The sequence below is a fragment of the Cariama cristata genome, unplaced genomic scaffold, assembly GCF_000690535.1.
Source record: "Cariama cristata isolate BGI_N322 unplaced genomic scaffold, ASM69053v1 scaffold13197, whole genome shotgun sequence".
Classification (NCBI taxonomy): domain Eukaryota; kingdom Metazoa; phylum Chordata; class Aves; order Cariamiformes; family Cariamidae; genus Cariama; species Cariama cristata.
Window position 1 is genome coordinate 7,083 of NW_009626167.1, and position 12,137 is coordinate 19,219.

A 12,137-nucleotide genomic window follows, 5' to 3' on the forward strand; every position below is an offset into this window, starting at 1 on the left:
AAAGAGGTGATGGTGGCACCGCAGGCAGGTGGTTTTTAGGGATGAGAGGGCTGCATGTGACTGGCAAGGTGCTGGAAGCCTGGCCTGTGGAGGGAGGGTTTGTCCCTCTCTGGAGTGGGCAGAGAACAAGGGAACCCCTTCTGTGCCCGAGATCCTCATCCCAGGCACTAGCATGCAGCTTGGCTGCGCTATAGAAATTCAGGCTTGTGTCTCACCTAAGATGATGCTTTTCCATGCCTCCTGCGTGGCCATGTAAAATGAAGGGAAAGTCAGTGCATCTGTGGGCAGCATGTTCCCTGCTTGCGGTCAGGATCTGACCCTGGGTCACTTGAACTGGTGCTCCACTTTGGGAAAGGGGAACCAGCAAGCAAAAACCCATTTTACCCCAAAATAATGGGTTAAGTTTTTATGGGAACTATGCCAGCTTCTAAATCCCTTTGCCAAGCTGTGGGGATTACAGTTTCATTTTCCTGGGGGATTTCTCTCTTTTGTTCAGTGCCTTATTTTTTGCATGAATACTCAGGCCCTGGTCCTGCCACACATCCACTAAGCCCATGATCTTGACTGCAGCAAAGCTGAAGGCAGGGGCCTCTGCAGCTTGGGAGCTGTAAAGTGAAAAGTGAGTCCAGCCCCAGGATGAGGTGGCTACGCTTGCTATTGAAGAGACATTTGTCTGCTTAGGCAGAGGCATTTAGAAACTGGCAGCACATGCCCCTGGGAGCCATCAGGCTGCCTCTTTTGGGGGTGTCACACTTGCAACCAGCCTGGGGCAGGATGGAGCATTCGCTAATATTCTGGAGAAGTACTGAAGTGGCCAATATAGACTGCATTGTGGTGAAAGAGGGAGACCCAGTGTTCATATCTATCATTAAACGTTATCTGGGGTTTTACTTTTGAGGAGCAAAAACTATTTCAGGCCAGAATGCAAGGGATTGTTTATTTGTTTGAGGTTTTGTTGATTTTGGTTTTGTTTTTTTTCCTTTTTAATTTGGCTTTGTCTGTCTCCCTTCTAAAGTGGGACACTAGGAGGGGTTTGTATTTCCTTACTGGGACACTTGTGCAGAGCACAGTACTGGCAGAAATGTAACTTGTTCACGATGGAAAGTATTTGAGCAAGTGTTTATTGCATGCTGCCACCAGAATGCTGCAGTTATCTTGTGCCAGACGTGCACAACAGACTGCAGTGAGGAATAGGGAAACTGCTCTCGTTTGTTTATTTTATCTCCAATACCATGATGCCTTGCAGCACTGGCAGGGCTGAGGTCCAAATCTCAGCCCCGGGCAGTAGGTTTTTGCCCATGGTAATTCTCCTGGGGAAGAAGCAGCATCTGTATCTACGTAGACAGCTGAGCTGCGTCTGCTCTCCGGCCCTGTGGGGAAACGCAGGCTGTCTGGCTGTATTTCCTCTCCTGCCTTCCTAAGCAGGTCTTGTTTCCTTGTGGGTTTTGCTTGGCATCTCTGCAGCTTGTGCTTTTATCCTCAGTGCACTGTTCTATGTGTCAGACCCTTCCCCAAACACAAAGCTGTAGGGTACCTGCAGCACATAGCCAGCATGATATGTACCTCCATAGAGACTCCTGCGCACTTCAGAAGCTGCTTTTGCTGCTCCCATGCTAAGCAGGGGCTTTTGCTGATTTAATGCACGCAGTTTTGAGAATCACAAGTGAGCTGCTTGGTTGTATGACTGATTGGAGGCTGATGATCCAAGATGTTGGTACCTGTATGGGACTGACAGACCCAGAGGTGCCATTTCTATCTGTGATTTGAACTATCTGTTTGATATGATCTTGGAAGAAAGAGCAGCTATGAAGTACCTCTGTCTTCAGATACGTGCTGCATGTGCATTTTGTTTACTAGGTATTTAAAACATGAAGCATTGTAGATAGTATGATGGAGAAGCAGGACAGCCCTATATTAGGAAGTGATTTGAATGTCTGGAAATGCAAGCCCTGGATGAGCTTAGTGTAGTTACAGATCAGTGTCCATGTTTTCTCTTCAGAGAAGTGTAAATGTTGTTAATCAGAAAAGCACACATTGTGTTTCCCTGAGAGTTGTTTCCATTTGGTAAGAGGTCCAATGCTGGGACATGGTGAGAATGCTGTGTTCTTCCTTCATTCCCATCCTCTCAGAGTGTAGCCTTATTTCTTGCCTGCAGATCACTAGTGCTTAGGAGGACACCTCCCTTCCTTGCTACCTTTTCCCCTTGCCAGTCTCATGTGAGGTGCTCCAGCTCTGGTTTTGTTGTTTGCATCCAAGCAGAATCTCGACGATCCTTGCCATCGCTTAGGAGTGCTGCTCACCCCATTGCAAGTGTTTTTCTGGTGTAACAGATCAACTGCTAGGCTGTATGGATTATTTTCTGCTTTTGACATCTGGATATAGGCACTTTTTGGTTTTTTTTAACACTGTACTGAAAATTTGTATTTTATTTTCCACTTGGACCCGTGTCCCCTCCCAACACATGGATCAGTCTTGCCTTTTGTTGTGGAGGTTGTGATTGATCATAAGCAAGGCTCAGTATTTGGTACAAATGTGCATTTAAGCTAGAGAGTCCTCTTATATTTGTGATTTAGTCAACTTAATTGCGGCTTTTGAATTTGTAGATGCCTAAAATCTTCCTGGTGGAGTTGCAGACGGTTGGGAGCGCTGCACCTGCGGGCTGTTCTGTAACGTGTCAACTCAGGCTTCTTAAATCACTTTCTGTGATTCATGCAACAGAAACCACTGGCCTGCTGGGCTGAAGTGGGACTTCTGTGGGACTGCTCTTGGGCTCTCAGCTGTTGCCAGTCTGGAAACTGGTTAGTCTTTTCTTTGGAAGTGGGATTGAGGCAGTCTGCTCTTCTCTGAGAACAAAAGCGTGATCAGCCACTGGGTTGCTGCTGTCACCGCACACAAGACCGGTTTATGTTAAACGTGACTGATGTTGAAATAAACCACACCTCAGCTCTCAAGTGAGAGTGACCTTTGGCAAGTCTGCATCGAAATAAATAAGGTGTGATTTTTAGTTATTTTAAGTTGAGTTTCCTTGGAGACAGGCCCTTAGGAACTTCTGCTGCCAGTTCCTGTAATGTTTGCTGGTTTAACATAAACAAAACTAAGAAAATTCCTCACTTCTCCACAAAAGCATGGAACTTTACAGAAGTGCAATCTGCATAACAGTTTACTGTGTTCCTGGTGTGCTCTTTAAAGAGATGTTGAGAGGTTGTATCAAGACTGTGGGTCAGATTTTGCATATTGTTTTGAATCCTTTTGCAAAGAGCCATCTTGAACACAGCTGAAACTTCTTTGGAAGATGGGAAGTTTTGGCATAAATTGGTTCCTTTGGTGACCTCTTCCTGCTTTTATGTAGGGGAATATCGTGCTGCTGGAATACATCTCTGCTCCCCTGTGATGACCCTTGTCTGATTTGGGACCCTTGAGTGGCTGTAGTCAGCTGTTGTAAAATACGGCAGCCCAAAGGCTGTGCTGACTTAGGTCAGGGTCAGACGCAGGGCAAACTGAATTTCTGGGAGACAGCTGGTTCACGGAAATAAACCCTTTTTTTAAATGACCTGTGATTCATTTAAAGTCAGATACCAGATAAAATCTAATCTTTTGTCTGGGTTAGCTTTTTGGGGTGGAAGCCTTTCTACCCTTGGAAAGGGGCTAGAGGGATTGTTCTGCCTTTAAAAATCTGTTAATCTTTAAAGGAGTCTCTATGACATGGTGCAAAAAGCTAAAGCAAACACTGCTGCACCAGTTAATTAGCGTTCCTTCACATCCCATTGGGAACAGTGATGCCCACAATTTTGGGTAGCAGAGGCACCAGGGAAGACCTTGCATCTGTGCTGTGCATGCAGGACACCTATGCGTGGTTGTCTTCGAGTCTTCTGGATGAAACATAGTTCTATAAATGCCCATGGATGGGGAAGGGGGATTTCTACCCATGCTGTGAGCGGGGACGGTCTTCCCCCTCTGCTTTGTAGGTGGGGTGAGTCCTCTAGGAGCCCCAGCCCAGATGCAGTGCCCACACAGCCCCATTGTTGTGGGGATGGACCCTGGACAGGCAGGGCGGTGGAAGGAGACCCTCTCGCATCCTTCCAAAGGGTGTGAGGGACCGTGTGGCAGGTCAAGTACAACCTCAGCTTGTGTAGAATCAGCTGCTGCAATATGCAAGGCTACAGCTGGAGATGTTCCCATCCTCCAAGGCAGCATCTCTCAACCATCCTTACCTGGACCATTCTTACCTTACGCTGCGCATACCTGTCACAACCACTCAGGCAGTTGCAAATTGAACCGAGAGGCTACATCTAGTATGAATAGTAACAGAGAGAAGCAGCAGCTTTGCATGGCAAATGCTTAAGACCTGTTATACTTTGAGGTCGGGGTCAGACATCAAGCATGGGGATTGCATGGGGGCAAGAGGTTTGTGTGTACCCCTCCTGGGAGAGCATTGCTATGCATTGCTTCCCGCATTTAGGGCTTGGCATAGCAGGAGATACGAGTGGGGTGTTCCCAACCACGTTGTCTCTGCCTGTCCCACCAGTTGTTTGTTTCTTTGTGGAGCGATTGCTGTCCAAGCAGCACCAGTTGGGCAGTAAAGCACTGGGTGCTGCCTTGTTTTTCAAATGGGACTTGTGTGAGCCGATACCTTGTAAATTCAGCGGTGTATGGATAACTGTATTAGTGAGGCAGCTGGAGGCTTGGAGTCACCTGCCCCTCTCCTCACTGCCTCTGCTTGAGGTGACATGTCATGAATGGTGAGAGGGACATCACAAGGTGGAAAGGCAGTCTTCTGACCAAGTATGTGCTTGCTTCATATTGGTACTTTAGGGATGTTCTGAAGGACAGGTCTCCTGGGCTGACTTATGCTGTGGAGGAGGAGGACGTGCCGTTTATCAGCTGTTGAGATATTACCAATGTGCTTGATGTGCTTGACATTGGCAGGGGTAGAAGAAATTCCTGCAAATGGTAGCAGTTTGTTTGGAAAAAGCCTCTGTGTTTTCCCTGTGATTTCCAAAGGAATTCTACTGAAACAATCTTTGCCTCTGTGTGCTTGCAAGGATGTGCAAGGGAGTTGCAGGGAAGTGCAGTGAAGTTGCAAGAGAGGTGGTGGACTCACCATCCCTGGAGGTGTTCAAAAAACATTTAGATGTGGTGCTTCAAGATATGGTTTAGTGCGTTTAGTGGGCATGGTGGCGTTGGGTAGAAGGTTGGACTTGATGACCTTTGAGGTCTATTCCAACCATGATGATTCTATGATTGTATGATATGATTCTAAGTAGAAGATGACTGGCTGAGAGCGGTGCTGTGGAAACCAGCATGTTTATACTTGGGAAAAGGGAAGGACTTTTCACCCAGAACTTGGTCGATGCGCGGGAAGAGGAGGATTAGCTGACTTGGAGCGTGGCTCATCTCCCTGCTCTGGTAGCATGCCCTGCTCTCCCCTTGTCTGAGATACCAGGGAGGTCCCAGTGTTATGTACACATGCTGATGGAGTGACTGGTTCGAGTGACCGGTTGAGGTCAACTGCAGCAAGAATTCAAGTTACGAGAGGCAGTAGGTCTAAATACAGGCAGTCTGGTGTCTTTATAGCTGTAACACATCGTATTTTAAAATTATTCAGAGGTTTTGTTCTAGCACTTCTTCCTCGGAAGTCTGACACTATTCCTGTTGAGCTGTCATGCTCTGTTTTGAACATACGATGCATTTGGTACTTGTGCATTGTGGCAAAGCCAGTGGCACCAAATCACTGTCCAGTTCAGTCTTCTCAAACCTAGCTTTAAATTTGAATTTTCCTAGAGTTGTTTTCTCTCTCATCCCAAGTTTACTATCCTCCCTCCAGCTTGGAAAACATCCTAGAATTTAAATCAACTCCGGGACATAATCCTGGGAACAGTATATGTTGTTGTGAATAAGTTTGGTTTGTAACTTAAGGAAATTATTTTTTTTTGTCTGAAAAATAGGAAGAAATCATCCCAAATAGGAATATCCCTAGTCATGAGGCCACCAGCTTCAGCTGGTGAAAAATGGTCACACTGGCTGAGATCCTGTCCCCCAGGCTTTCAGTTTGACTGGTTTTGTTTTCAGTGTGTATTGATATAATTTATTGAAATTATGGCGTAGCCTTCACAGCCTTCAGTGATCCCTCCCCCCCCTCCCGCCATGCAAATGGTGTATTGTCTTCAGTGAACTGTTTAAACAACCATGGAAACATTTACTGTTTAGCCTTTGGTTATTTATAGTAGTAAATAATATTTAATCCTTCCTGCTTTTCCCTTCTCTCCCCCTACCCCATATCAAGTTAGTTTAATGTCTAAATGTTGCTTTGATTAACATTGTCTCTTATGCCTGACCGGTCTCACATTCATTGTGCTTTCATTGCCAGTCCCGCAGTGTCGATAAGCAGCATGCTGTAATCAACTATGACAAGGAGAAAGATGAGCACTGGGTGAAGGATCTCGGGAGCTTAAATGGCGTAAGTAGCAAACCTCCTGGCTGATGGAGTTGAACATGCGGTGTGCTGACTCTGCAAGTGCTTGTGCGCTTACTTAATTCTACTGTTAGACCCGTTTGGGTCACTGCAACTGTTGGCATGAGTTAAGCTAAACATACATAATTGTTTGCAAGGCCTCAGATGGAGGTCATGTAGCATCTCATCTTAGAAGAGGAAAGCTTTGGTGAATGTTGTGTTTCTTTTTCCCTTTCTTTTGGTGGCCTTGCAGAATGCTTCAGGGCTCACAAAATCTTAGAGCCTCTTACAAAAGAGGAGGAAATAACATCCCCAAAATGAGACTGAATTTAACATTAAACTGGTGAAGATTCTGGAGCAGCTGTTCAGCATGAGCAGGATGACCTTTTGGCAATTCAGTTGTCAGTGCATGGAGTGATTTATAGGATGATGAGACATTTAATTTAATTTCTTTGGGGAGAAACTATTTAAAACCACCTTTTTTTTTGTAATAAAAATTGCTCTTTTGCCTGCCTTGAGCCTGGTTTGTATGAAGACTGAGGGATAATGCAAGCCGAGAACAGGGAGCTGAGCTTGCCTGAATCTTAACCTTGCTCTGGTCCCAATTTGTACAGTGGTGTTAGGCAGCTCCATGAGGGTTTTGTCTGTTCACTTGAATTCTGTGATTTTTAAATATGCCATTGTAGTTAAAACACTCCTAATGTCATAGCGTGCCTCTTTTTTGGCTGTTTCTTCATACCAGTGGAGCTATACCTCTGCTGGAGCAGATCTAAGCTAGAATCACATAATTTTCTTCCCAGTAGGGGTTTTACTGCAGTCATTGTTTTGGGCTTAGAAACAGAAGCCCTCCACTATCACAACCACAAAACCACAAGATGAACCCAGAAATTTGTACAAAAGCAGTGGCTAAAGCAGACCTCAACTGTTCTGCCTCTTCTGGCATCTGAAAACAGCAAGAATGAATGTTAATCCTTCTCAGTCTGATAGCTGAAGGCACAGAGCCATGCTGAAATGGGAATATTTCCAGTAACTGGTCTGGGCTCTAGCTGGATCCTTCGTTCAAAATCTGTGGTATTTAACTCATGGTGGCAAAATAGCAGCTGAATATTCTGCTTGCAAGAGAGGGAAACCTTGTACCGCTAATTCTCTTCTATCTTCACATACTACAGCATATAAATTTATAACATTTTAATAATAATAGACTTGTGCTCAGCGAGGCAGTGGAGTAAAAGGAGTTATAGCAGTGCCTGTCTTCAGCAGCTGGTCAAACACACTTCTGTTAGAGAAGACTGTTGTGGCCAAGCTGAATTTATTTTGCATGAAAGAAACACAGGTCTCTGAAAATTTTTATCAAAACTTGTTTTCCCCTCTGAAACTAAAGAAATCACTTTTGAGGACCTTGATTTTTAATTCCGTTTTCAGAATTTGCTTTTATTTTGTATTTACTTTATGGCTTGTCAACAATGCATTATATGGCATTGCAGGATAATCTGATTCATTTTAATTGTTGATATGTTTTATATTGTTTCCATTATAATGTTCACCTGATTCCGCAGTCTTTATTAAAGGTCTTTTGGTTTTGAAGGTAGCATTTCTATCTGCAATAAGCAATTTCCTTGGGTTATTTTCTTTGAAGTAACCATGGATGAAAAGGTAACAGCATCAAAATGGGTTTTCTTGCAGACTTTTGTTTTGCAGAAAATTCAGCAAATAATTATTCCTGTTACAGATCTGACTGTTGTGGGATTTTTAAATGTTAAAAAGTGTCATGCAAATAGGAATTCCGTGCATCTTAACCTGCTTCACTGCTTTTATTCTGAAATTACAGGCCTGTTCCCCAGCTCTTCTGTAAATTGCCAGGAAGCTGGGAGCTGTTGTCTGCTGATGTTCTAGTTTCCTGCTCTAGCATTTATTTTTCCCCTGTGGTTAATACTTGGTCTTATATTTGGCTTGGCTGGGGTGAGAAGGCAGAAGACGACTGTGCCTCAGTGATAAAAGCATGTAAATTCATTTTCTAGCATAATTTTGATTCATCAGAGCGTAGCTCCATTTGTATTGAGGCTACAAAGACCCAGCAGTGGGTTCCTGGTCTGTGAGGCTCGGTGAATCCCACCTTGCTAGGTAGGGTAGCTCCTGGTGTCTCTGACTCTCCCGGTTGCAACTGAGGGCCTAATCCTCATCAGCACACTGGTGCTTCTTCAGCTGAGTTCCTGATTTATTTGTATTTGGCCCAGGTTATTACAAAAGTACATGGGTTTATTTGTGAAAGATGTCCATGAGTGCTTGATTTGTTCCTCCATTGTTCTGCGAGAGTTGTTGCTTAGGGAGTCCCTCGGAAGGCAGGCAACTAAGACATCTGAGACGTTTGTTCACAGATATGAAGTACATTTCTTGCACCTTTATAAGGATAATTTAGTTTCTTTGGGCCTCAATTAATTGCCTGGAGCATGGGAAAAATGAGTATGTGAATCTTTTGCGTGAGGCCCCTGTTGTGCTGATATGTGGTGTCTTGGACAATATGGCCTCAGACATCGTGGTGATGTCACTGCAAATGCTTGTTTTCCTGTGCATTTTAATTTCCCCCTTCCCCTGTGATACGCTTTGCTTCTTAAATGTCAGGCCTTGGGGATGGCAGCAGTCTTGTTTGACATCCAGCGGAAAGCCGATTCCCAGCTCAGTAATTAGAGTATGAGTTGCACCGTTTGCTGCTCTTGCTGGTTGTGAAGGGTGGAGGAGAGCCGAGAGCATGTGAAATTCCTAACTTCAGGCACCTCATTTACGTGTTCAAGTCGGAGACTAAAATTTCATTTGCAGTTGGTGGAAAGGTAAATCTCCCTAGAGGTCCCTTCAGAACACCTTGCTTTGAAGCATAATTGGGGTGCTCTAACTTGCCCATGGGAGCTACTTGCTGGTGTTGATTTTTCTAGGGAACTTAGCTCCTCACCTGGGTGACTTTGTGTTCATGCACCTTGAATGTGTGCAGTGCTGTTGGCGGATGGGCATGGGTGCCCTCCAGGAGCCCTGTCCATCTGAGATACATCACCTCGTTACCCTGAGTCAAAAAACATTCCTGTGCTTCTTTCCTGCAGACATTCGTCAATGACGTGAGGATTCCTGACCAGAAGTACATCACCTTAAAACTGAATGATGTCATCCGCTTCGGCTATGATATCCTTCTTGTCTGAAGAGGGAGTGGGATGCGGCCTTTGATTGGGTTTTGTGCTGTTTGCTGTATGGAGAGTTAACAGTGCTAATTGTGACTAATGAGTAGGGGTGGGTTTTTTGTCTCCTGGAGCCTTTGGGTGGCTCATAAGCTTTTGTTTCTTCACCATGGACCTGATTCAGAGCGTATTAATCATGCTGCCTGCTACCTTCACTGGACTTTGAATCAGGCCCTGCATGGGCAGTAGTGACTGTGGAGGTGCCTCTTCAGTCTCTTTCTAAGGAACAGCTGTGTTTTTTCTTTTTATTTGGGTGGCAACTGTAGCTAGTACCAGCCAGGGAGCAAACATATTTCATATGCTTTTGTATAAACTAACATCTTCCTTTTTTTTTTTTTTTCATCCAGCTTGTGTGTTTTTGTTAATCATTCCACCCAAATGCTTGCTTTCAGACAATTGCAGGTCTTTGGCCTTAAACATTTGTCTTTGGGGCTTGTGGTCAGACACTTAACTCTGTATCGATTGAAGTTTGCCTGTGCAAATTGCTTCTGCCACAAAATGCAAAGAGTAAATCTCTCTTTAGCAACAGCAAATTTCACCTCTATGGAGAGAGGCTAGGCTGCAGTTATTGCTCTTTTGAGAGTCACAAATCCTGCAAGTTTCTGCTAAAACACCTTTGCCTTCATCCCTTTCCTTTTTATCCTGATGTGACTGTATGACTGGCTATAAGCATAGGTGTTCGAATGGCTTTCTGAGCCTAGAGAGCAACAGTGGTAAGTAGAGGCTCCTATTGCTGCCTCTTCATGTAGTCTAATACTTTTTTTTTTCACTTTTGAGTTGCTTCTATCTACCAAACTTTACCCATTCAGGCTGAATTTAGAAGTGATGAGTGTCTTCTCCAGGTTTCATTTTTCTTTTGTGGGGAAATATCAGTTAAAACAGTCCAGACATTTCTGAGAATAGAGGCAGAGACTAAGTTTTACCATTGTGGGGGGAGGAAGTGTTTGGCTGGAAAACTCTTGTGCATCCTTGACCCCAAGGCCACATGCTTGTGCCTTTTGTTGTCCCCATGATAATCAGTTTGTGCTTGGCCATGTTGTAGCCCTTGAAATACTCCAAACCTTGCTGGAGGCCAGAGAGCTGAAGCAGCGAGGAGAGGCTGATCTTCCATGGCCTTCCAGGGATTTGGGTACCTCAGCTCTAAGCAGTGACAGTGCAGGAGCACTCACTGTTGCAACAGGGATGCTTAAAGTGATGTGCGTGCAATCCTGAATCTGCTGGAAAAGAGGGTTTTCTAGGCCTTGTGCAAGATCATACTTTTGGTCTTGGTCTTGCTGTGTCTCTTGCCATTTTAGAAATAACAAATCCTTGCTTTACAGTGGTATTTCTTTTATTTTTTCTTTAAAGGGATGTAGTTGCTGAATCTTTTAACAAAAAAAAAAAGGAAAGGAGACAGATTATTTGCTTTCAGATCTGTATTTGAACAGGGTGCAGTTGATGAGGGTTCAGGCATACACAGGGGGGAAAAAAATACTGAGCAGCCCCTTACTGAATGCTGCTCAATAAAGGAGTACTGTCATCTGGGGTTAAGTCATTAAAGGTGGTATCTCAGTGCACACATGATGAAGCCTGTTACAATTCCATAGGCAACCTCCGTTCTAGCTTTTCTTGACTTTGCAACTTTGCAAATGTTTTTTTGATGTAGCTGATCCTGTGTTCTCTTGTCTCTAGATGTATGGGGAAACTCGTAAAAGATTTGCTGTGAGCTCCAGTCTAGTGAAGGCATAAGCCAGTGCCTAGAGCATGAGTACGTTTTAATGGCTGTGACACAGGTTTGAACTTTTTATAGAAAGCAATTCTGAGTACTAAGCAGCTGAGTTGAAGTGTTTAGTCCTGCAGCCCTTACATGGATGTTGGTGTGAAATGAATGATTGCATTTATGAATTGTAGAATTTATTGCCCTCAACAGGAAAACTTTAAAGAATGTAGGTTTTAGAGTCATTTTTTTATTTCAACGTAGTTGGTATGGTAGTTACAATCTCTTCTTCTCCTTTGCTGCTTCAGTGCCACTTTCTTAGCAGTGCTTTCTGTGCATATGGCGTTCAGCTCGGTGTGGATGGCAGCATCTCCTGAGGTCTCAGTCAGCTGTGTGCTCTTGCATAAGAGCATTTGTCTCTTTTCCATTTACAGTTTCGCTTACAGACTGTGCGGAGTTTCCCTGCTATGCCAGTGTCACTTGGTTTATTTTTAGTCTAACATTTTCCATCTTTCCTTTTTCCTCCCCTCTGTTCTGTGCTGATTGGGTTGTTCAGGATGACATTGCCAGATGCTTGCTTTTTTTTTTTCCATGCAGTGTTGCTGAGGATTATTGCTGAGGCTCAACCATGTTGAACGCCTCCCTTCCTAAGAGGTCATGGCAGCTCATGACCTGATTTACTTTTCATCCAGGAAACTGCAGTGGCTGAAAGGCCTTGTCAGGGCAAGAGAGCACCGTAGTCCCAGGCCTTCCTGCCGGGAGCTGCAAT

At 44.4% G+C, this 12,137-nt stretch overlaps 1 protein-coding gene across 1 annotated transcript in view; it reads left to right on the plus strand.

Annotated features, from left to right (window-relative positions):
• The window catches only part of CEP170B (centrosomal protein 170B), a 53,992-nt gene that overhangs the window by 5,978 nt on the left and 35,877 nt on the right, over nt 1-12,137 (plus strand). The window contains exons 2-3 of the mRNA XM_009703913.1: nt 6,368-6,457; nt 9,541-9,619. Of these exons, the coding sequence (XP_009702215.1) occupies nt 6,368-6,457; nt 9,541-9,619 (169 nt within the window). The remainder of the gene's footprint in view (nt 1-6,367; nt 6,458-9,540; nt 9,620-12,137) is intronic.